Genomic DNA, 23666 nt, shown 5'->3' on the forward strand with positions numbered 1-23666 from the left:
TGGTGGCCCTCGACTTTTTTTACCCACAGGTTTAAACAATCCAAATAACTTTCGAATGAAACGTATAAACAAAAAAAAACGTTTACTCTTTATTACCAATTTAAACAATAAAAGTCACAATTTTTTGTAATTTGTTTGATAAAAGGAACACATTTTCTACACGTATCATTTAGAAAGAAACACGATATAGTTTTAACATATAAAAACCAATAGATAATACAATATAATAAAATTCTAAGTTGCAAAATCCATAGATTCTGTATTAATTATTGCGATTATTATAAAAAATATATTGGTTTGATTATTATACAACCAAAATTACACCTTATTTATTTATGTTTGCAATCAAGTCTCTGCGCTGAGTTTAAATCAGTTACGAACAAAATTTTTTTTTGGTTCATTTATCAAAAAAATTCTCGAACCGGTTGATTTTATTTTTATAATTCATTGATTATTTTTCAATTCTATGCTTGTCACTTGTCAACCTGTGTTGTCAACTGTCAAATGTAAAGTTGTGGCACAAAAACAATTTTCGTTTATTTTAGAATTAAAAACGACTTTCAATAGTCGATTTTCACAATGATGAACCCCCAGCCCTATTATGGCATCCAGAGTACTGCGGGTGCGGTTCCCGTTCGCAACGAAAAAGGTAAAATATCTTTCTTACCTATGACGGCTATAACCTCATTGTCAAAAATTAATAAAAAAATTGTAACAAATAAAAATGCCTTCTGAGCCGTTTCCGCCTATTTCCAGGCGAAATTTCGATGCAAAAGGTGAAGGTGCACCGCTACGTGTCTGGAAAGAAGCCCGATTATGCCCAAGACGCGCGTTCGAGCAGCGACAGCGACGACGACGATTTCCTGGAGCGTCGCAATCAGCCCCAACAGCCCCCAACGCCGGAGCCTTCACGCAGCGATGACGAACTGAATGACCCCCGTTTGCGTCGTCTGAAAATCGCAGAAGTTGAAACTGAAGTGAGGCCAGAACGCCGCCGTCACGTTGTGGAGCCAGAAGTGTTGGAATCGTCTGATGAAGAATCCGAAAAGGAACAAATTAATTTACCCGAACATAAACACACACTGGAGGCGGCTCCTGACGATGATGAGTCCGAAGTGGAGCTTAGCGATAGCGAAATCGAGAAACGCAGAGAAATGATGAAAAAACGCATGATGGAAAAGCAGGAAGAGGAGTTTATGGTGAAAGAAGAAGAAAAGTCGGAGTCGTCGGAAGAATCGTCAGAGTATGAAGAGTACACAGATTCGGAGGAGGAGACTGGCCCCAGATTAAAACCGATTTTTGTAAGAAAGAAAGACAGGATCACGATCATAGAAAAAGAAAAGGAGGTACAGAAGCAGAAGCAGCAAGAATTGGAAGCTGTGAGAAATGCGGAAGAAAGGCGGCGACAAACGCTACGTCTTGTTGAGGAAACAATCAGGAAGGAACAGCAACAGAAAGATAAAGAAAATAACGAACCCAACCTTAACGACGTTTGCACAGACGATGAAAACGACGAAATTGAATACGAAGCTTGGAAACTAAGGGAGTTGAAGCGAATCAAAAGAGATCGCGAAGAACGCGAAGCTATTGAAAAAGAGCGACTTGAAGTCGAACGATTGAGGAACATGACGGAAGAAGAGAGAAGGCTTGAGCTGAGACTAAACCCCAAACAAGTCACAAACAAAGCCATCAAGGGGAAGTACAAATTCTTGCAGAAATATTACCACCGTGGTGCGTTCTATCTTGATAAGGAGGACGAGGTTTTCAAGAGAGATTTCGCACAAGCAACTCTGGAAGATCACTTCGATAAAACTATTTTGCCGAAAGTTATGCAAGTCAAAAATTTCGGACGGTCTGGACGAACGAAGTACACACATTTGGTGGATCAAGACACAACTCATTTCGATTCACCTTGGTCAAGTGAAACCTCGCAAAATCTCAAATTTCACTCGACACAAGCAGGGGGCGTCAAGCAAGTCTTTGAAAAACCCTCGTTGAAAAAAAGGAAAACGCAGTAGTAAGGTGTAATAACCACTAGACTTAGATGCAAAAAATATATATTTTTATTCATCAATTAAAGAACAATGTAATAGGGAAATCACACTTTCATACAAGCTTCAAGCAATATACAAAGTAAATTAACATCATCATAAAGTATAGACTAAAGTTCGCAACAGTTTTTAAATTAAACAGTTTTATGTTAACCAGTCAGTTTTAAAATGCGGTTGAGTGGTTAACTTGAAACAGTTTTAATTTGAAAACGAATTATTTTTGGAACCACCTAATGACAAATTAAAGGTTGGCTGTAATTTAAAAATTCTCCTACTTAATTATCAGCGTGAGTTAAATTCACCATTTTTGTGATAGGTATCAAAGCGAATGAATTTAACTGACGGTATATAGTTGAACAATGGAAAACAGCATTTTTCAAACAATCCTAGCGAGTAACTGAATCAATATAAGCGCATTGTGACTTCGTGCGTTAATTACAACTTTAAAGCACGAAGAGCAATTTTGGCAGCGGCCCTTTTAGCCAAGATTTTGTTCGTTCCAAACCCATGAACTCGTTTCTTTCTACCTTCACACATAAAGTCTAAAGAAACCATAGTCTTTTGATTACCAACTTCCAACGCTTTACTGTGAAAGAAAAAATAAATCAAGGCTCAAACGCAACACAACTTACCTAAATTGCGGAGGGTAAACAGTATGGCACTCGTACAATCTCCTGATGACATTTTTTGGCACATTCTTGCTAAAAAGATCAATTTCGCGCCAGATAATCTTGTAAAACACCCTCCAAACAGTCTTCAAATCCTTATTGCTATCTAGATAAATTGCGCCAGCAAGGGCTTCGAAAATATCACCCAAAACTTTAGGCACATCGACGTACTCGGCGATATTCATCTCATCCTCCTCCAACAAAATCAGAACTTCATCGTCGATCACGTAATTTTTTGAAGCAAGGTAATCGGCAAACTTGTCAATATGACCTTGCAAATTCGAATTCATCATGAGCAAAAACTTGTGAAACCCGCATCGGACAACAAGGCTTGCGAACGTGTTATTGTTGACAAGGGATGACCGCAAATCGGTCACTTGACCCGGCTCCAAATGCCCACAATGTTCGAAAATATAACACGTGATGAGGAAATCAAGCACAGCATCACCAAGAAACTCCAACCGTTCGTAGCTCAGTGTTATGCGATTCGGCGAATAGGAAGAATGAGTTAAAGCTTGGAGTAAAAACGCCCGGTTGGTAAACGTATAACCGAGACGTTGCTCGATTTCGCGCCACTGTGGCATGTGGAAATCGACATCAGTTTTCGTGGATTTTTTATTGAGGACGGGGTCGACTTGAGTGGTTTCGATCAGGCGTTGGATTTGTTCAGAAAGGGGCAAAATGCCGATCCATTCCATGAATTTGATCCCGCCTTGAATCCCGCCACTTAGAAAGTAGGCGCCTAGGAGGGCCTCAACAGAGTCCGCTATGCTCTTATCACCAACGTATTGTTTGTTCAAAAAGTTGCACATATTGCCGTACGAATTTTCCTCATCCGGGGCAATTTCTTCCGTTGTCATATCGCTCAAAGTCTTTCGGTTCAAGTTACCTGAAACTTGCTCCTCCGGCGAAATGCAACAGTTAAATAACGAGACTACTGAATACTCTTTATTGCCGATTGCTTTGCTGATTGTTTGTGGGATGCAAAAGCACGGAGGGACCCAATCGCTCGGGGACAAGTCGCTGTTTTTCAAAATACCGCCCAGATTTTTCCTCACTCCCAAGTAGTACAAATTCTTGTTGCTGACCAGCTTCCCTTTGAGAGTGGTCGATTTGCCCTCGTTGTAGGTCGGAAATTTGAAAATAATGTACAAGGAAGCTACGAATTTTAAGAAAGAGTCGCCGAGGGTTTCAAGCCGTTCGAGGTTGACGATATCGTTGGCTTCAGCTGCCGTCAAGGCTTGATAAATCTGGCACAAGTTCGGGCTCTGATTGTCGAATTGTACGTCCAGAATTTGCAATTGTTTCGCTTCAAATTGGCAATCGTACGTAATAGCGGGCACATTCTGTTGCTTAACCGGGCTGTCATTCTTCAACAAACGCCCGGTTTTGGAAGGCTGATGCGAAATAAAAGTCTCGTAATACTCTATATCCATAACAGTCACGTTAATATTGCGCTCTATGTCTTTGGGTTCTTCAATAGTCTTCCAGTAGTACTCCGCTTCCAGCATTTTCGCCGCAAAATCTTTATTGTATTGAATCGTTCGCAAATTTTTCGGGCACTCCAACGCAAGGCAATTGTCAATCAAAGGAGTGGACTTGTCTGATTCTTGCGTTAGTTGCGGGTCATTGGGCTCATAATGCAATAAGTGGAGGTTTAACTCCAGCGGCGGACAGTCTTTCAAATATTCGGCTTTGGCCCCAATACCACGAGCTATGTCAACTTGGAGTTGTTGCAGTTTTAGAAGGTAAGCCAAGCGGGATAAAATGCTTGGCAAAAATCGCGCTTGTATCCACAAACACGACGGAAATTCTTGCTTGATCACCAGCTCTGGTATTAGATATTCTTCCAATTCTTCATACATCTTTTCCTTCTTTCTCTTGCCACCGGCACCTCTCGGTTTGAAAGCGTTCAACCGTTCGGAAAGCCCTTTAACCAAGAGCAGCGGTTGCGAAGGGTCCAATATCGACAAAGAGTGTTTTTCGGAGTAATACGACACGAAATTGGGATATTCGTGGTTAGGAAACCGGCTCAGGGCGCTCTTATCAGGACAAACCTTCGTCACAACGTACATCTAAATCAAAATAGTGTTGAAGACACGCACTCCAACTAATAAAGCCTTACCTTTGGTGGCGATCTATACCACGGAGAGACAATCTTATGTAAGTAAGTTTCCTCAGTTACGTTCAAATTTATGCGTTCCGTAGCCGCCGGTTCGAGCTTATTTTTCAAATTTTTATTGTCTCGAATCACTCGAAAATCGACGCAAACATCCCCACACCGATCCTGAACCGGTACAACAAGCAACATCTCCGAATTCATCCCAGTGTTGTCGAAAATTAAAAACTCTTTCAGAATCTCCAAAAGGTCGTTGAATACCAAAAAATGGAACTCCCTCATTTCCTTCATCTCGTTAGCTGCAAACTCCACCTCTCTAACATTGTTCCTAATTTCAATTTCCAACGTTCCATTTGAATCAAAGAGGGGAAATTTGCACAAATCGGGCAACGGTTTCGGCGATAACAAACCAAACTTTAACGGTGTTTTGTACAGGTCGTAAATAGTGACCGCGTTTTTCAAATCGTCGCTTCTTTTGTATTGCGGATTTATGTTAATAGTGTGCAAATAGAGGACTCTGTCCGGCTGGATTGCACTCTTCACACTCGGAGCGATCTACAACCGCTCGCAAAAATTAGAATTATTTCTTTTTGAAACGGATCACTTGCCTCTTTATCGTGCAACCTCTTCTTTTTCTTATTTCCGGCGTCGCTTTCCTTTTCTTGTGGCCAGTGCGTGAAAAGATAGGAAACATCGGCTTCATCCAACTGCTTCTTCCATGGCAACAAATTATTGTCAAGTTCGCCGCACTGGTGTAGCTTTATACATGCGACTAGTGCGGCTGCTCTTTTTGCGTCTTTTTTGTTGTGCATGTAAGGGCCCTAAATATTCATTTACAACTCGAAGACTGTAAAAAAAATTACTTACGACAATGGGGTCGATAAGAGGGCACACAACGGGCAAAAATATCACAACCCGCAATTTTGCGCTGCTAGAATCCTCTTCATAATACCACTCAGGGGCGTAAGTGGTGTATTTGTCACTTGCTAAATTACTGCAGTAACGGCACAAGAGAGCTACGGCCGAGGTCATGTTTACTTGTGCCGAATTGGGGCCGTTTACGTAGTAGGGCTCAAGCTTGTCTTCATTATACATGTTGCGGATTTCCGACAAGTTTGGATGATCTCTTTCAGAATTTTTGCCGATGAGAAGCTGAAAACGGGGCACTTGTTTACTAAAACGCATGGTAACAAGGGTACCTGCCAAAGTAACTTGGATTATTTGGCAGTTTTAATTTGGAAGCAAAAGCCACTACTCACATCATTCACCAGGTTTTCGATTTCCTTGAAAGCGGAGTATTTTTTATCGTACTTTGCTACGTCAGTCGTTTCTACAATGGTGTAGTATAAACTTTTGATATGTCTTGCGCGTCCTTTCGACTGGATATACGAACGGTAGTCCTCCGATTTGTCGAATTTGATGACGAGAGTGCACTTAGGTATGTCCACTCCCTCCTCCAACACGTTCGAGCTGACCAAAACGTTGATTTCCTTGCTGACAAAGCTGTTGAGCACCTCTCGGTTCTTTTTTGTTATATATAAATTCTCTCGGGTGTCGTTGTAGGGATTATTCTTATTTCCAACGACGAAATTTGACTTGATATGATAGAATTTGGGATCAACTTGGCTAGCTTTGTCGATAATGTGGTGGAGGACCTTGGCTGTGAACCGCCTTTTGGTGAAGACTAAACAGCAAAGTTCCTCGTCCGATTTGGTTTTGTATTCGTCCAAAATTTCAAACACTTTCAGTACTTTGTCAGAGGAGAATTTTCGAATTTTTTCGAGCGGCTCATAACCGGCCATGGTTTCCTCCAGAAGTAGTTTTGTCGTCCCCATTATGGTCATGACGTAATTCAACACTATGAAGAGTTGGTGGTTCTGGCAGTGCTTTTTTATACGTTCTATTTGGATCATATGCGCCACACAGGCAATGTGACCACCGAATGCCCCTAACATTTCAATGTGAATCATTAGGTCTGAAATCAAGTTTCTCAGACTTTTCAACACATCGGATGGCTCAAGCGGTTTCAAGGTTTCAGACTGTAATAAATTCACACTGTTTTGCTCATCTTTGATATTAATATGTTCCAAATCATTTATCAGTTGACGCAAGTTGTTCAGTACTTGTTTGGCATCAAGCGACAAAGCGCCCGGCTGGCAAACTTTAAATAGTTCTTGCGGATTGGTCGAATATCTAAGACAAAGTGGTGAATTTTACGCGATTTTATTGTTGGGAAAATACCCAACAACTACGTCTAATCCTTCCACAGTGGCCACTTTACTGTGGAAGGTCACCTCCAAAGACCTTATTTCATCCATGACTTTCGACAATTTGCAATTGCCATTTAATAACGTGGCTGTAAGACCAAGAACTCGAGGCTTGTCGGTACAGCTGTGGAAGTGTTTCATTATCTGGCGCATTGGCTGGTCTTCCACACCATGGTGGCATTCATCGAAAATCATCAAGTTTACTTTTCCCAAATCTACAAATTTAATTAAAAATACTGGTTACCCACACTATGTTTTTTCCCAATAAAAAATTATCTACCTTCTTACACTTATTGATTTATTCATTATTTTAAATATTCCATTTCAAATCAAAGCAAAGGGGCAAAGATTCAGGTACTTTTTAATAAAAGCAAAATTTGCGTTTAATAATTACATTTAATTCGTTTAATGACCAAGGAAATTCGCCATTTGGAGATAAATAAAAAATACGAAAGCTTGTAGGCATTGAAAGTTGTATTTTGCGGGAGAATGGGACACCTACCTATGAAGCGGTTGTTGATGAGATTTACCATGATTTGGCTGGTCATTATAACAACTTGATACTTATTAAATTGCTGTTCCCATTCTGCCTCGCTCCAAAAATCCACATTCATCTCTCCAGTGTAAGTTCCCACACTGAACGTGGCGTGGTCTCTTACATACTTACCATGTTGATCCACCAAAGCCACAGAATTAACCAATATAACTGAAATCTTTCCACCATCGCTGTAGGGTCTAAACAGTATTGCCTCAGATTAAAATCGTACTTTGAAGCAACAGAAATACCTCAATATGGGGGCGCACAACTGCTTCAAAACCATTATTGCAATAAAAGTTTTACCCGATCCAGTCGGTAGATAAATAATTGTGTTTTCCCGAATGGCAATTTCCATCAAATTGACTTGGTAGTTACGAGGTTTAAGTTCGTCTTCTTCGTCCATTTTAATAAAAAGTTCTTAAAGCGGGGGCGAAAAAAATTTTTTTGGATACGTGTTCACACTGAAAAACAGCACTACTGGCATCTGGAAATATTTTGCAACAAGGGGAGTGATTTTAGCTTAAGCCACGTCATTGACAGTAGGAAGACGGGGGAATCCCCGGGAGGAATTTCTAGAACTTTCTGAACTAAAATGCGCAGGTAGCAAATTTTATTTTTGCGCATTTTCCACTTGAAAAATTCTTAATAAATTGTGAAATTTATATAAAATAAATCAAAATAAATAAGGACTTAACCTCGCCAGAGTAACAAATAATACGGTTTGTAATCATTGTAACAATACTTAATTACTGGGTACTTACATGAAGATGATAAGGAGATGAATGAGTGAACACAATTCTTTAAAAAAAACTAATTTTTTTCTGACATTTCACTTGTTTTTCCACTTGTGAAAAGTGGGGTGGGGTGATATTGGAACACAGGAACTACTGCAAAAACCTAATGGAACTAACTCGAATAATATTTCGGGTTTTTAATTGATTGCCCGTTTTTCACAAAAAGTACAAGCAACATTAATAAGATAACTGAATAAATACTTACTATTTATTTAATTAAGCTTGTAATACATTTGTAGTAGATCAAAAGTTAGTAGCTACGGTAGCTTACAGTAGCTCAGTTTACTTAACCAAGAAAATTTGTGTTTGAAATGTGTTCTTTCAACGCTAATTAAAATGGAATCATCCAAGGAACTGCTAGAAAAGCTCTTAACTGACGAAGTCTTGGACAGTTTAATTCAAGACACGGCCTGTTTGCAAACTTTGAAACCCCTTCTTGAAGTCAAGCACGAACGGATCATTGGGGGCCAGTGTGAGAAAATCACCTTGTCTTTGAACTCCCTTTACGACAGTGATGTAGATGTAGATTTGGCAGCAGAAATTTTAAAACGTGCTTTATACGTTACGCGAGATAATACTCTTTTGTCGCAAACCCAGTCTTTCTGCTTAAGCAAATTGCAGTCAAGTCGAAGCCTTGACGAACTTTATTACTGTTGCAATTTGTTAAACGTACTTTTTGAGTATTATAAGAGCGAAAAACTGGCTCTAATGGAATGGAAAAGTGACGAGTTTTCCAATGGGATTTTAAATACTTTGGTAGCTTCATCAAAACCTTTGTTCACTTTTGTTACGATTTATTTACTACCTAACTACTTTACTGTGTGTAGTCGGAACAATAAGAATTTGTTTTTAGAAAATGCGTTTAAATTTATCAGGGATAATAAAAGACTGGACTTTTTGTGTGTATTGTGGGCCCATTTCATTCCTGTTGATTTAACTAGCAATAATTTCAATGTTTTGAAAGTTGATGAGTTTTGGAAACTCGTAATCGAGTCTTTATCAACCCAGTCACAAAAACAAGCGATTTATTTGTTATCCAAAAGTACCGAAATTGCGTTCAAACCCGAAAATATCCCCCACATTCCCAATTACCTAAAAGTCGAAAATGAGTCTGAAATTGAAAAAATCTGGCGCAACTATTTCACTCTCCTCGATGTTTCAAACGAGAAACAGTTGCATTTTATCGAGCCTTCTTTGCACATGTTGGGGTCCATTAAACATTTGCAAATTGAATGGAGATTATGCTTGTACAAAATTCTTCTAAACCACTCACAAACAAGTGTTGTTTACAGTGTAGCTAATTTTATCATAGAAAACGAAAATGTTTGGCAAGATTTTTCAAAAATATTAGAAAATTTATTACACGCTGTCAACAAACACGAATGTAATGAACAGTCTAAAAGCGTGTTTCGAAAAATTGGAATTTATTGCTCAAAACTTAACGAATTTCAATTTCAACAATTTTTAGTTGATTGTATGAACCCGGCTTGGACCCCCTCGGCTCTTTGGGGTTTATTTAGCAATATTTTCACCGACGAAATGAATTTCCAAATTTCGTTTGAACTGTTTTCTAAGATAATTAAAAAAATTAAAGTGCTTCCACACAAATTTATAAGGGAATCGTGCACACGAATTGTCTTTCAACATTTTATTAGAAATCACACTCTCGAATCGGTCGACGATGTTTTCAAAATTTCGATTTTACTTTACGATTTTAACGAAGCTTTATTTCGGGATTTTATTACAAAAAATGCCCAAAATATTCTTAATTTTAAGGATGAACTTTGTGATAAATTTCAAGCCTGTGATGAATGGGTTGAAATTAAAGTCAGAATTTTCCAAATTTTAAAAATCAAAATTCCAGTGTTTCCTGTTACTCCGACCCAGCAAAATGATTTAATTTTTGGTTTCCTGCTTGAAGATGTTGAAACGTCCGTATTAGAGAAATATGTGATAAGTCGAATAGAATCAGTGCTTGAAACTGACGATATCTCGGCTCTGTTAAACATTTTGTTAAAATTCACGACACCAAAATTGTGTGAAAATGCCGAAATTATTCTGTCACGGCAACAATACAACCCCAGTCAAAAAATAATAGCACTTGGAATACTTAAACAAAATCGCAACTCAATCACTTTTTGCAAGAATCTTGGCAAAAAATCTGACCCACTTACTACATCCATTGTAAAAATTTTACTCAATTCTTTGCACGATAATTCCAGTGAAATTACCGATTGTATTAATTTTTTCGAAGCTGTGTTTGATAAGCAAAGTAACGCAACAATTACAATCCTCGAGAACATATCCGTTATTTTAAAATTCATTGACCGCGACTTTGTGTTCGATTTTTTCATACTGTGTCTGAACGAATTTTTGAATTTACACAAAAGTGGTAATTTCCGAACCACAGCAAGCGTGTTTTTGAAACAAATATTTGAAGCACAGTTTTTCGAAAATGGTAGGTTTTGTAACGCAATTTTCGATTTCGTCAAAAAATTGTTGCCACTTGCAAACACCGCGAACTCTGTTACTTATTGTCTCGCAAAAATGATCCGATCTGTGTGCCAACAAAACCCCCAAATGGGCCTAATATTTGTCCCTGTAATCGCTGAACTAATCTTACATGGAATTGTGATTAGTAAAAATGAACGGTAAAGACACAATTTGCGTTGTAATTACGAAATAATTGTGATTTTAGGGTTGAATATAATGTGTGTCAGGAGATATACTCCAAGTTGGGGAAAATCGAGAATAAGTAAATGTTTGGTTGTTTTTTTTTGGCGTAATTGTTGTTATTTCAGTCCAAATTTTGAAGAAATGTCAGTACGGTTGACTGCGTTAGATACGATGCTAGATTTAATTAACAATCCCAGTTTGGAGACTGAAGTAGTGGTCAGTCAATTCGTTTCAGTGTTGATTGAAAAATACAACGAATATTTTTCAAAAAGATATTTCCCCGATTCGCTGGTAATTTTAAATATAAAATTAATCGTTCCTGGACTTTGGTTTTAGATCCATTTCCAAAAATTACGAATAATGCAAACCTTGTTACTGTTACATGAACACATAAAAGCCGAAAAAACACCTTTGGTAAATCTTTTAATTAAAAGTTTTTTACTGGAAAGTCACCAACCATCGGTGAAACATTTGATGCAATGGCTTTTGATAAGTTTACTACAAACCGATAGTGACGTTTTTATTCAAACAATTAACAACAACCTTAAATCAGTTAATAATAATCGACCGTCAACAACTTCTGGCTTTATCCCAATACTTTATAACTTAGTAACTCTCCAACGTGAGGCACAGTGGGAACAAGTTACTGAAATGCTTTTGCCTTACACCATGGGACCACAGTTCAAGCTTCGCATTTTTTCCCAAGTAATAAGATCGTGCAATTTACAACACTTCTGATTGTTGTTTGTAGGTCGCTTTAGTAAAGCTGTACGAAAAAGCGAAAGATAAAAGACTAGACAGTTTTACCGAAAAATATAAAATTCTGTACAATTCGCTCAAACAAGTGCTCGCAGCTACGAATTCCGTTTACGACTCTGACACGATACAACACGAATTTCTCGATTTTATTAATTTGTCACAGTGCGACTGTTCGACGATATTTTACTTGATTCCGAGGAAAAACGCAGTTTCAGCCACAGAATGGGAAAATTTAAAAACCGTATCCGACTGGGAACACTTCAAATTTATTTCATTCAACCATTCTGACAACAATATTCAAGAAACTTACGCACCGATAACAACCCACACGATTGCTAGTGACAATATTCAAAAGAAAATTACACCGTGGAAAGATTTTTTAAGTACCAGTCCATCGCAGGAAAATAATTTCATATTAGTGACAACACTAATTGAGAAATCGACAAATCTGGGCGGTTTATCCCGAACTTGTGAGGTTTTTGGCATCAAACAAATCGTCATGAGGACGGCTAAAATCATCTCTGATAAAGAATTCAAAAGTTTGAGCATGTCGTCGGAGAATTCGGTCGAGATTTTGGAAGTGAAGCCTGAAGATTTGGCGAGTTTTATTCTCAACATGAAGGCACAAGGGTACAGTGTTGTCGGTGCCGAACAGACTTCGGAAAGTGTGAAGTTGGATGCGTTCCGATTTGACAAAAAAACAGTCCTTGTGCTAGGGTGAGTCAGTTTTTTTAACATTCAACATTTTTGTGTTTTTCTTTAGAAATGAAAAAGAAGGGATTCCGCCTGATTTAATCCCACTTCTTGACCATTGTATCGAAATACCGCAGTTCGGACTCGTCCGTTCTTTGAACGTCCACGTCGCTGGGGCCATAGTCATTTGGGAGTATTGCAAACAACACAGATTGTAACATATTTTATTAAAGAATAAATACATAATTTAATGCGACCGAGCAATATCGGAAAAGAAGTGTAAAATATCCTCGATCGTAAACTCTAAACTGATCATAGAACCGGGATAACACTGTTGGATCAGATCCTCGAGCATTTTGTACTGTCTGATGAACTCTTCTTGCATTGCCCGCCAGACTACTTGGAGAAGGTTGCCTTCTTCGGACAAATGCTTCTCGACTTTTTTATAAAGTGCTTCAAGTCCCTTCTTTACCGTACTTCCAGGATACTGATTTATAACTTTGCGCAACTCTTGCTTGCTGAACGCTAACTGATAACTCACTTCTGAGGCCTTTACGCCACTGGCAACCCTTGCCTGGACTCCTTCGAAAAACGTCTAAAATCGGGACTATAAAAAGGCAAAGACACGAAGTATTTTATTACGTTTAACTTTTCCAAAGGCCGTCCGAAATATAAAGTAACGTACGCTTGCAAAGCGTCGTTGTATTTCTGTTTTGCTTCCTTTCGCTGCGCGTCCAACACCGATATTTTCAGCTGCGATAAAAGTGAGTACAAGTGGTGGTAATTTTCTGGAATAATTATTACAAATTGCGATGATTTGAGTCCAGTTTTTTACCCATTTTGATGACTTGTGGCGGCGTTTTGTGATGTTCATTCGAATGAATCGAGATATATTCCAGAATTGTGTCAACTAACCGAGTGTACCATTTTTCCAAATCGGCCCTTCGGTCGCTTTTTAGCAAACAATCGGCGTTGATTGCAAACTCTTCAATGTTCGAGACGTAGGGTAAAATCCCGCACTTTGATTTTCGAGCAACCCGACATTCTTTAACCGAATCGATTTGCATTTGCATGAACTGATCGAGCGACCGTTTCACTTCAATAAGTTCCGAGGCAAAAGTGTTGCTTAAAAATGAGCTTTGGGCCGACATGACGTGCTGGTTCAAGCACACGAGAACATACATACAATAACTGGAAAAACCACAATCAAAAAAATTACTAACAATTTTAGTTTCACTGATTACAAATTGTCTTGTCGTTTTATGTGGTCGATTAAACTATCCAACTCGCTTTTAAGACACGAAAATAAGCTACTCATCATGTTTCGAACATCTTCGTTTATTTGTTTCTCGGCTTTACGCGGCGAAACTACGCTTTCCGTTTCTGGAGCTGGACCGTCCAGTGTTGTTAGCGTGTTTTTCGAACCATGAGTCAGAACATCAAGCTTCAATATCACGGTTTGAAACAATAGTGGGAAAAATATTATACCTGGAAGAAGTTGACGCAAAATTGTTGTTCTTGGAGACAAACCGGCTCCAGTTGGGTCAAAACTTGTTCGAGAGTCGCTTTGTAATTTTTTCTGTCGTTTGAGTTCGTTTCCAACGTCCACATGTCCCGATCTAAGCCAATCAAAGTTGTGGGCGACGTCGCAAGGCCGGGGGCTGCCACTTTGGCTTTAGCTAACTCAAACAGGTTTTTGAGGTCTCTTTCGTATAGCTTTCCAAGCGAGTTTGTGTAGACGGTCTTCAGCGACTCGTACGATTTGCGGTCCATCACCTAAAGGTGCAAAAATGCCTCAAAACGCCCTAAACGCTCGTCTTACAATTAAATCGGCACTGAAAAGTGCCTTTTTAAAATTAGAGTTACGCCGATTTGAAAAGTGAAAAAATGGCAATAAAAAATTAAACAACCATCACAATGATAAACCCGACCTTAATCCAATGCATCAATTCGACGTAAGAGGTCAGCTCCTTGTGAACACCGCTGTGCTGAGGCAGAATCAGGCCCTCAACGGTCTTATCAGACTCGCCTTTATGATTGCCGTAATGAATGAATAAGTTGTTCAATTGGCGGCAAATACTGCGCGAAAATTTTTCCTTGTACTTCTCAAACCGGCGCCGTTGTTCCTGAACGGCGGTCATTTGCAGCAAAGCTTTATCGATGTCCGAATTCATCGCAATTTTCAGGGCATTTCCGGCCTCCACTGCAGCTTTGAGCCCCTGAGGGGTGGTAAAATCAGCGTCTTCCAGAGTGTCTTGATACCTTTTCGGGAGATCTAACCGTGTCTTAAAAATTATAAAATTGGAATTTTAGTGGAAACAATTGGAGAAAACCTACAACAATATTTTCCAATTCTCGCAACAAAAGTTGGTTGTTTTTATCAACGACCGAAATCAGTGAATTTTTCTTCTCCATCTTCTCCATCGTGTCCCTGACATGGCAGAGAATCTCGTCGTAGGAATCCAACTGGGTTTCAAGCCTGTCAGCTTCATTTATCGCAACTTCAAGCTGCCCCATCAGTGTTTCAACCTGTTCTTCGGACGCCAACACGCACTGCACGTTCTCGCCGTCGAGAAGCGACAAATCGCGGGCCAATATTTCCATAAAAGCCTCCGCATTGCTGATCGCGAACTCGCAACCCGACATCAACCTAATGAATTTTAGGGCAATTTTTTTATGTAAATCCCAACGCGTATTTACCGCTTTAAGTCCTCCTGCTCTTTATCAGTAATGGCCTGAAAGTCTTCAGTCAGGTCCGTATCGCCCAGCAGCGGCGAACTAACAAACTTATTCTCGGGAGTCATCGCGTCTTCCGTAATCCAAGCCTGCGGCACGTTCTTAAAAGTGGGCATATCCTTCATGATGTGCTTGACCGCCTGCTTCCACAAGTTGTGGATAAACGAGTGTCTCTCTTTCGGGTTAGTAGCAACCCAACGATAGACTTTATCAAAATGAAGATCAAACTCCTGGGTCTCGCTTGACTCATTCCGACCGTCAACACCCTTCAGCTCGGCGAGAGCCCAACTGCGCTTCCTCTTATGACTCTGTTTGTCGGTTTGCTTCACCTGGACTATCGATATGTTAATCGGGGGGCTCGTCGTACTGACGAGACACAAAAACGACGTTTTCTTTTTCTTCAAGTATTTGCCAACGTGGCAACAGGTGATGAGGCGCTCCTCGTTGGGCTGGAAGACCTCCTGTTGGAGGGCCCGCACTATCGAAGTCATTCCTACTTTAAATTAGATTTAATTATTTTGGGAAAAACTAAGGTTAGGACTGTGAGAGCCGTCAAAATGCAAGTCGCCAACGCTACAAGATCAAAATTATTTTGAAAAATATTTAGTAACCGGTCGTGGTTTTATGGCACGTTGGGCCAACGATTCTGTTTTTGTATGATGAATCGTTTGGGTGTTTTTAAGGCCGAAAATTGGGTAAATCGGCGAAATAAAAACCAATTTTGGTCCGTCTTGTTGGTGGGCGTGTTGCCACGACCAATCAAAAGAGATGACAGTTGACAGCACGCCATCATTGCAGTGATTGTGGTTTTGTTTTATGCCGAAAATTTGTTAAATTTCATGATTTAAGGTTTTTTCTTGTTATTTTCGAAATGGTAAGCTCATTTGGACGATATTCGTGGTAATTGTTACGTTCGGGCGCCTCTGGTTGGCGTTTTTCGAAAGGGGCGTTTTTGTATAAAATAACCTCTTATCTTGTTTAAAAGATTCTAATTGGATAATTGCCCATTACAGACGGACAAGTCCAACCAAGAAGAGGGCAATAATGTTCCTCTCGTAGATAACACGTTAATTGTTGATATTTCCGATGCCCTTAGTGAGAAAGACAAAGTCAAATTTACGGTCCACACTCGCACTACGATGAAAAATTTCCAAAAATCGGAATTTTTGGTCGTTAGGCAACACGAGGAGTTCATCTGGTTGCACGACCGCTACGAGGAGGACCCAAAATACGCCGGATATATTGTAAGACCTAGCCCATTTTTTTGCTCAAAATTCATTGAAAAAATTAGATACCGCCACCGCCACCCCGTCCAAATTTCGATGCCTCTCGTGAAAAGCTGCAACGTTTAGGTGAAGGTGAGGGGACAATGACTAAGGAAGAATTCACGAAAATGAAACAAGAACTGGAGGCGTAAGCCCAACTTTTTGTTTTTTCTATTTTTTACATTAATTTTTGGTGTAGCGAGTATTTGGCCACGTTTAAGAAAACAGTAGCCATGCATGAAGTGTTCCTCACACGCCTGGCTAGTCATTCTGTGTTTCGGGAAGACCACCACTTACATGTGTTTCTGGAGTATGATCAGGACTTGTGTGCGCGCCCTAAGGGCAAGCTGCAACAACTTGGGGGCATTGTTAAGTCAATCGGCAACACAACCGACCAATACTATCTCAACGCCACGGTGCGAGATGTTAACGACTTCTTCGAGCAACAAATGAACTCCTTAACTGAGTACCACAATCAGCTGAAAGAGGCCACAACAAGGACGGACAAAATGACTGAAAAGCATAAAGGTAATCTTGTTTTCCGCCTCGTGTTCAATGTACTATTAATTTTTGTGAAAGAACTTGCCGATAGTTACATAAAAATATCAGGCGGGGTGTTACAACTAGCCAATAATGACCCCGGCCCGCTGGATAAGTTTTTAGCCAAAGTGTCGGACACGTTTGAGAGAGCCAGAGTAAGCTCGTGTTCCAATTGAACAAATTGCAATTTTCCCAATTTTAGAAAGTTGAGAGTAGGGTTGCTAGTGACCAGGATTTGAAACTAGCGGACACTTTACGGTACTACATGAGAGATAGTCAAGCAGCACGTGCGTTGTTGGTTAGACGTTTGAAATGTTTGGTAACTTACGAGAATGCCAATAGGACACTTGAGAAAGCAAGGCATAAAAATAAAGACATCCATGCGGTAAGTTACTTACTTTTTACCGTCTTGAGTAGTTTTAACAGTCAGTGTTTTAACTAATTTTTTACTGACATGCTTACACGGTAAAGGCGCCTGAAGTACAAGAGGTATTTATGTTTATTTAATTTCTTAGAGCTAGAGGAATGCTGCATGATACTAATGATTGTGTTGTTTTGTTGTTTAAGGCAGTTGTGAAGGTGTTACTTTTATTTTAGGCTGAAGCAGCACAGTCGCAAGCTTGTGAACAGTTTGAAGCGATTTCAGCACAGGCTAAAGAAGAGTTGTTAGATTTTAAAACACGGAGATTGCATGCGTTTAGAAAAAGGTTTCAGGGTGTAATAAATCGAAATGCCTTTTAATTTTGTGTTTTTTTCAGTTTAATTGAACTAGCCGAATTGGAAATCAAACACGCTCGAACTCAGCAAGATCTGTTAAAGAAGTCGGTTCAAAGCTTGCGAGAGTTGCTTTAATCTTGGTGATACTTTACGAATTTATTTTGTTCCATTACTTTGTCACACATTCCTTTTTTTAATTTTTTCCTAAAGGGGAGTGTTTTGCTTTACTATAAACCTGTATTGTTTTTGGTTATATCAAATTCTATTATTATAAAGATATCGTATCATATATTGTATGTTGTTTATATTTGAATAAAAAATTGAAGTTTTCTAAATGGGTTTTTATTTTCGCTTTGCCCATGTCCATGTCCCAAAAACACCTGAAATATTTTTAAATCAGTAACCACCTTACTGATTAGTCTCGCAAATGTCTGAATATGCAATACAACTTACTATTAATACATTGTTGGTAATCTAAGTTTACAATTATGTTTGCAAGCGGAAATAACTAGTTAAAGAATAAATCCTGATCATTTCGTTATAATGATTATATGGTTAATAAAATTTAAAAAAATGCCAAAAGCAAGGTAAAAAGTAATGGTAATAATAAAAGCGAGACTAATCGATCTTTTTTCGACATTATTTTGCATGTCTAAATCACAAAATTTATTAGGTGCAGGTAGCCACCAGGAAATACATTATGCAGGAAATAAAGATAAATGATAAGAAATGAACGGTAATGTATGTGGTTTTAGTTTAGGTGAAGGAACAAACTAATTTTTTACTACTAATAATATCAGCTATTCGTTTACTACGTAATGCTAGTATAATTATTAATTACACTAAATGCTTGGAACGTAAATAGTTTCTTTTATAAAAATAGTACAATTTTTATAAAAAGTACTTAATACGCACAACAATCGATAAATAGTAATTATTTTTTTATAAAGTAGTGAATGTTCAGAATTTTTTTAGCGATATTTTAACCGTTCAATACAATTATTACATAGGTGGGTATTTTTAACAAATGCACAAGAATCAAGAATCGATTACTAAAAAAAAATAGTTATAAAAAGTTATAAATAAAAAAAACAAAAGGATTATAATGCAGCTTTATGGTGCATAGGTACTTAAATGAATCAGTGCATGTATCAAAACTGTCTCCATATAGGAACATGGTAATTAACATAAATCATTAAACCTTGTACAAATGTTAATTAGATTTTTTTGATCAATATTTACTTATTAAAGGCTAATAATTTATTTATTTCAATTCAAAATTCAAGAACATTGGTTTTCTAGAAGATTTTCCTAACAAAGGCTTTTCTTTATCTATTGCTTCCTTCCGTTTCTTTCTCTTTATGTAGTCTCATTTACCCCTCAATATTTGATCTAATAAATCATCAGTGTCATTACCAAAAAAAAAACTTTCCCAACCTTGTTCTCAAATAATTTTTTACACGTATATTTTTTTATTCAAAATGTTATTTCCTACCACATTTTCACTTACTGCCTTGTGATTACAATCTAATATACGATAAATAGTTAAATTTAATTTTTTAAACTTGAGAAATGTATACAATATTTGTGAAGCTGACAGGACCTACTAGTTATTTTTTGCGTATTCCTCCAAAATTTAGACTGCAAGTACGAGTATGAATCATGATTATATAGGATTATACACCAGGTAATGAAATAACGACCCATTTATTTAATTAAAGAATTGGAGTCACTGTGCAATTTTTTATTTTCACAGTAAATGACTCATTCTAGCACATGTTTCCGCAGCAAAGCACTTTTAATTCTTAACAGATAAGTTCTTGTTAGAACAATACACATAACAAACACAAAGAAAATGATATCAATAAATTATGACAATAGGACCGCAGCATCTTAAAATACCCACTTTTTTATTTAGCCAGAAAAATGAAACTTCTTAAAATATTGCATCATGGATTGATGGTAAAGTACAGTTTATTTTACAACTACCTTCGGTATAATAGACATAAAAAGAAAGTTAAAAGATGTTGTAGTCATTTGTACCTAACGGATGAAACAATCCCAAATATTGCATCATTTTCTAATAATTAATAAGTTCAAACCGTCACGAACTCTAAATCTGAACTATTAAAATGCCTTGTGAATTTAAGTGATCGTTAGTTTTATGAGACAATTCCAACACATCTGCCGAAGCTTAATCAGCATTCTAAAAAATTTTGGAAGAAAACTGAAGGATTGGACAAGGCCCTCACCGCTGGACCGTGCAACGGTTTTACCCACAAAAAGGTGCTAATACGCCAAGTAGGTGGCTCGACAAGCTTTCACCTGTAATTAATGAGTGTCATCTATGCTTTCATTGATGAGGAGCTGCCGACAAGGTCTTGGTCAAATTACAAAGCCATTGATTTATTGTAAACCAGTTATCTCGTCTGATTCAATGAACCTTTTTCTGGGCATGTAATTTACCCACACGTAGACACACATTTTGCTTCATCGAAGCTATTTATAGATTATCTCCTGAAAATAAATAAGGATCTTGAAGAAAGTAATTTTGATAGCAGGAATTTTAAAGATATGAATTGGCGATTTGGTCAGCGGTTCTGGTGTAAACCATTGTTAAGTTTTTTGACCCCTTTGTTGACATTGACTTTACCTGAATTTGAACTGTTTTGTCTTGGAAAAAACTCGCGGTAAGCCCGAACATTTTAATAACAAACTTACTTTCGCCTGGTGCAAGAGAAGTGAAGATTTCATCAGCCAAATTACCAAATTTCTATGTCGGCTATTCTTTTTACATTGTTACAATGGAATGCTTATGCGACGGTTTACATTTATGCAACCTGATTATTTACATCGGGGCGACCTTAACAAATTAATTAACAAATCTTACGCCACGTGCTTTAAATTAAAGTAATGGACGAAACTCCGGCAAGTCGAAAAAAATATACAATAAATTGTAACCCCGTTTATTTCGCTCCAAATGTTACAAATTCACTTGTGGGAAATCAGCAAATGTCAGAAACAATAGTAACGCCAGTGTAGAATTAATATTTGCATAATTCGCATTGAATCGATCCGATTTGTTACCGGTTCGTTTGATATGCAAGCACTGATAGCATTATTACGATTATTATCACTCTATCAAGAAATTATCATCTACCGCAGACAATAATTAATTACCCCGCCATATAATTATGTGATTGGCTGCATTATATACTAGCGTAACTGACAATTTGAATGTTTAATGGTTTTTGCATGGTAAATTACAGAAAAAGATGACTGCAAGGATTGATGTTAGGCTGATGTAACTTGTCAATATGTTACACTAGACGGTAAATTCTCAATTTGCAATTACGGGAATTATTGTTCTGAATTTTTTCCCTCGAGGTCATTTGAGCTAGTATTTTTATGAAATTTTACACAAAGACAATTTGGAATTGCCGTGGTTGTACCATTACCTAGAACAAGGCCGACGTCACCCAGGTTATGGTCAAGGAAATAGATTGAATCGAGCGGATTTCGCTTTCACGATTATTTGGCCTACAATCTTCCTGATTTATTCACTACTAGGTTTGCATTTTTTGCGCCAAGTATGTGCAACTCGAGGATTTCCCCTTCTGAGATAAGTTGGCCAGTTATTTATCCGCTCAAGACTTCCAAGAAAGTACAGATTAAATTATTGTATATTTGCAATTATTTACTAGTCGCCAAAGAGATGATAAAAAAATAAAAATTAAAATTAAAGTACTGATTGCCTGATCATTACCCCAATGAAAGTTTCAAAATTTTGTTATTTAGAATTTTGCTCGATAAACATTTTGAAACTTCGCGAGGGGTCATGTAATAATAAACAATTAATTAATTAATTATCACAATTTCTGCCATTACCATTTTAATTGTGTCAATATTTTCCAGAAGAAGGATATAAAAATGTATCGTCGTCAAAATTAGGGCATGACTTGTAACAAGGACTGAGTCGACCTAAATAGCGATTCGCTGAAAAATATTATGTTTTGAATAAATTTTATCTCACAGTTTTGTTTATGTTTATTTGACCAATTTTTTGTTTTGTTTGCAATTTTTAATCAAAACAATATGAAGAAAGCTATAAAATTTTCAATAAAACCGGATTTCAAAAGAGCGAGAAGGACCCGAGTATTATCTTTACGATTTTTTAATTGAATATTTGTTAAATAAGCATTTTACTGCAATTTTAATTGTACGATTCACACCTTTTATCAAGCAATTACACTTTATTACACTAAACAGGCCATAAAATTGCACCGCTATCCAAAGACGATTTTCGTAGGCATTGTGGATAAATTAATAAAAATTATTTCATGTCTCGTGGTGTTTTATGGATAAAATATTTAAATAAGAGAGTTTGAAATTGCTTTGGTGCACCGTTAAGTACAGTGCATTATTAGGAAATCGCGTTAATTTATTCGAGAAAAATGGGCCGTTCCAACAGTCATGGATCTTGTGATAAACTCTGTTGCAATGTCGGAAGATTAGTAGAACATTGCCCTGGTTAATATTTTTCAATACATATCATATCAACACATATCTATTGTTACCTCAATACAATTGCGCAATTTTTCCAAATGGACTTAAACTCCAAACTAGCAACAAAAGCCTAATTGCGCCTCTGAACTATAATTAATTTTGAGATAAGAGGGGTCGTTGGGATTGTAACATAATTGTGTAACCTGTAGCATTCCTACGTAAAACTGTGACACCCCATCATCAAGTTATCATCAAAGGTTATCACTGGGCCGTTAGCAAAAGCCGTATTTTTCAAGCAAGCTTACTTAGGACAATATGTGTAATAGTATAAATACCATCAATGGAATATTTTGGGAAGCAAGCGCCTTGAGAGATAAGGATGGAACAACGGCACCAACAGATTGACTTCTTTTGTGTGCGATAGGGATGAGGGTTGGTCCTTCCGAGAAACTCTCTAAAATTTATGGCTGGGGGCCGAATAATTTCGCAGGATGTGTATAATTATGGCCGAGAGTTCGAATAAAATATGGATTTTTGTAGAAATTACTAATCTGTGTTAGTGTTTACCATCGATTTCCACAAGATTTTCTTATCTTGTCAATAACGTGGAAAATGGGTTAGAATGATGGGCTCCATGTTCGTTTATTTTTTCAATACACGTGCTAGATATTTGTTTACTGAAAATGTAAATCGTGTTATGATCACGTATTTTGTTAATTATTAGAAAATAGCGCCAATTATGATAATTTTATTGGTAGGCATTTAATATTTAGAATAGTCAATTAATAGCTCTTTTTGGTATCTGTTACTTCACACTTTCACAATCATTGCGTATTTTTATTTGTTCGATTGGAGATCAATTTTTCAATCGCTAATTGACCAACTGCTAGGAAAAACACAACATTAGTGCAAATGTTAAGAACATCGCCTTATCTGACACAAGTTTAAAGGTTGTGGTTTATATTTAAAATACTGATAGCCCGTTAAGCTAAACAAAACAGCCACAAATCTTTTTTGTTGCGCTGGGTGGCATAAGGGTGTCTTTGAGGGGACGCTATTTTTACAACCGGAGACCGCTGTTACTAGGGAATTAAAAATTCAAAAAACAACTTTTGAGGAAAACATACAGATGACTTGCAGAACGCTGATCAACAATTAATATGCGCTATTTTTCTCACGCTGATTAATAAAAACAAAATCATTCTAGAGAAATTCGCGTTATTGGACAACTAGACAACTTTGGCAGGCTTGCCTGGCGGTTTAAACAATCCACTGACCTTTCGGAGTTGATAAAATTGCTTTTTTCTCGTTTTCAAATCGTCGGAAAGTTCCTCAGT

The 23666-nt window shown here is 37.7% G+C and overlaps 5 protein-coding genes and 1 long non-coding RNA gene across 8 annotated transcripts; 3 read left to right on the forward strand and 3 right to left on the reverse strand.

Annotated features, from left to right (window-relative positions):
- Nucleotides 1-460: 460 nt before the first annotated feature.
- On the forward strand, nucleotides 461-2603 carry Mfap1 (Microfibril-associated protein 1). The gene is made up of 2 exons (XM_964516.4): nucleotides 461-649; nucleotides 757-2603. The coding sequence occupies exons 1-2, from the start codon at nucleotides 580-582 to the stop codon at nucleotides 2016-2018; spliced, it is 1332 nt and encodes a 443-aa protein (XP_969609.1). The 5' UTR covers nucleotides 461-579; the 3' UTR covers nucleotides 2019-2603.
- Dcr-2 (Dicer-2) lies at nucleotides 2041-8545 on the reverse strand. Of its 2 annotated transcripts, XM_064355998.1 has the most exons (10): nucleotides 8405-8545; nucleotides 7892-8104; nucleotides 7608-7840; nucleotides 7080-7320; nucleotides 6098-7031; nucleotides 5706-5990; nucleotides 5447-5659; nucleotides 4845-5393; nucleotides 2684-4794; nucleotides 2041-2637 (listed from the first exon to the last, which is right to left on the reverse strand). In XM_064355998.1, exons 2-10 carry the CDS (start codon nucleotides 8044-8046, stop codon nucleotides 2487-2489), a joined length of 4872 nt encoding a protein of 1623 aa, XP_064212068.1. In that variant the 5' UTR covers nucleotides 8047-8104; nucleotides 8405-8545; the 3' UTR covers nucleotides 2041-2486. The 2 variants fall into 2 exon arrangements, with proteins under 2 accessions (XP_064212068.1, NP_001107840.1); NM_001114368.1 differs by lacking the exon at nucleotides 8405-8545 and having other exon boundaries at nucleotides 2487-2637; nucleotides 7892-8046.
- A 143-nt stretch (nucleotides 8546-8688) lies between these two features.
- On the forward strand, nucleotides 8689-12821 carry LOC103315209 (uncharacterized protein). The gene is made up of 6 exons (XM_008203303.3): nucleotides 8689-11088; nucleotides 11136-11192; nucleotides 11239-11404; nucleotides 11450-11818; nucleotides 11865-12589; nucleotides 12636-12821. The coding sequence occupies exons 1-6, from the start codon at nucleotides 8774-8776 to the stop codon at nucleotides 12781-12783; spliced, it is 3780 nt and encodes a 1259-aa protein (XP_008201525.1). The 5' UTR covers nucleotides 8689-8773; the 3' UTR covers nucleotides 12784-12821.
- Sec3 (Secretory 3) lies at nucleotides 12776-15977 on the reverse strand. The gene is made up of 8 exons (XM_964221.5): nucleotides 15266-15977; nucleotides 14903-15215; nucleotides 14497-14850; nucleotides 14054-14341; nucleotides 13810-14009; nucleotides 13401-13756; nucleotides 13208-13353; nucleotides 12776-13160 (listed from the first exon to the last, which is right to left on the reverse strand). Exons 1-8 carry the CDS (start codon nucleotides 15790-15792, stop codon nucleotides 12813-12815), a joined length of 2532 nt encoding a protein of 843 aa, XP_969314.1. The 5' UTR covers nucleotides 15793-15977; the 3' UTR covers nucleotides 12776-12812.
- A 52-nt stretch (nucleotides 15978-16029) lies between these two features.
- On the forward strand, nucleotides 16030-18158 carry Snx6 (Sorting nexin 6). 2 transcript variants are annotated; one of them, XM_008203302.3, is made up of 9 exons: nucleotides 16030-16175; nucleotides 16315-16545; nucleotides 16593-16714; nucleotides 16766-17094; nucleotides 17146-17261; nucleotides 17309-17491; nucleotides 17578-17595; nucleotides 17704-17813; nucleotides 17865-18158. In XM_008203302.3, exons 1-9 carry the CDS (start codon nucleotides 16173-16175, stop codon nucleotides 17956-17958), a joined length of 1206 nt encoding a protein of 401 aa, XP_008201524.1. In that variant the 5' UTR covers nucleotides 16030-16172; the 3' UTR covers nucleotides 17959-18158. The 2 variants fall into 2 exon arrangements, with proteins under 2 accessions (XP_008201524.1, XP_969243.3); XM_964150.5 differs by lacking the exon at nucleotides 17578-17595 and having other exon boundaries at nucleotides 16031-16175.
- Nucleotides 18041-22913, reverse strand: LOC135265959 (uncharacterized). The gene is made up of 2 exons (XR_010333859.1): nucleotides 20545-22913; nucleotides 18041-20340 (listed from the first exon to the last, which is right to left on the reverse strand). It is a non-coding gene; the product is annotated as an uncharacterized LOC135265959 (long non-coding RNA).
- Between the last annotated feature and the right edge of the window lie 753 nt (nucleotides 22914-23666).

This window comes from Tribolium castaneum, chromosome 4 (assembly GCF_031307605.1).
Source record: "Tribolium castaneum strain GA2 chromosome 4, icTriCast1.1, whole genome shotgun sequence".
NCBI classification, from domain to species: Eukaryota; Metazoa; Arthropoda; class Insecta; order Coleoptera; family Tenebrionidae; genus Tribolium; species Tribolium castaneum.

Bases quoted from the DNA above. Each gene is read 5' to 3' on its own strand.
- Snx6 (XM_008203302.3), top strand. The intron at 17,262-17,308 runs GTAAGCTCGTGT...TCCCAATTTTAG, and splicing joins ACACGTTTGAGAGAGCCAGA to AAAGTTGAGAGTAGGGTTGC. The intron at 17,814-17,864 runs GTTTCAGGGTGT...TGTTTTTTTCAG, and splicing joins TTGCATGCGTTTAGAAAAAG to TTTAATTGAACTAGCCGAAT.
- Dcr-2 (XM_064355998.1), bottom strand. From the start codon at position 8,046: ATGGACGAAGAAGACGAACTTAAACCTCGTAACTACCAAGTCAATTTG. The intron at 7,841-7,891 runs GTATTTCTGTTG...AATACTGTTTAG, and splicing joins TTGTGCGCCCCCATATTGAG to ACCCTACAGCGATGGTGGAA. The intron at 5,991-6,097 runs GTGAGTAGTGGC...CCCCGTTTTCAG, and splicing joins TCGAAAACCTGGTGAATGAT to CTTCTCATCGGCAAAAATTC.
- Mfap1 (XM_964516.4), top strand. From the start codon at position 580: ATGATGAACCCCCAGCCCTATTATGGCATCCAGAGTACTGCGGGTGCG. The intron at 650-756 runs GTAAAATATCTT...GCCTATTTCCAG, and splicing joins TCCCGTTCGCAACGAAAAAG to GCGAAATTTCGATGCAAAAG.
- Sec3 (XM_964221.5), bottom strand. From the start codon at position 15,792: ATGACTTCGATAGTGCGGGCCCTCCAACAGGAGGTCTTCCAGCCCAAC. The intron at 14,342-14,496 runs GTCGGGTTTATC...TTGCACCTTTAG, and splicing joins AATTGATGCATTGGATTAAG to GTGATGGACCGCAAATCGTA. The intron at 13,161-13,207 runs GTAATAAAATAC...TCCCGATTTTAG, and splicing joins GGCCTTTGGAAAAGTTAAAC to ACGTTTTTCGAAGGAGTCCA.
- LOC103315209 (XM_008203303.3), top strand. From the start codon at position 8,774: ATGGAATCATCCAAGGAACTGCTAGAAAAGCTCTTAACTGACGAAGTC. The intron at 11,819-11,864 runs GTAATAAGATCG...TGTTGTTTGTAG, and splicing joins AGCTTCGCATTTTTTCCCAA to GTCGCTTTAGTAAAGCTGTA. The intron at 12,590-12,635 runs GTGAGTCAGTTT...GTTTTTCTTTAG, and splicing joins AAAACAGTCCTTGTGCTAGG to AAATGAAAAAGAAGGGATTC.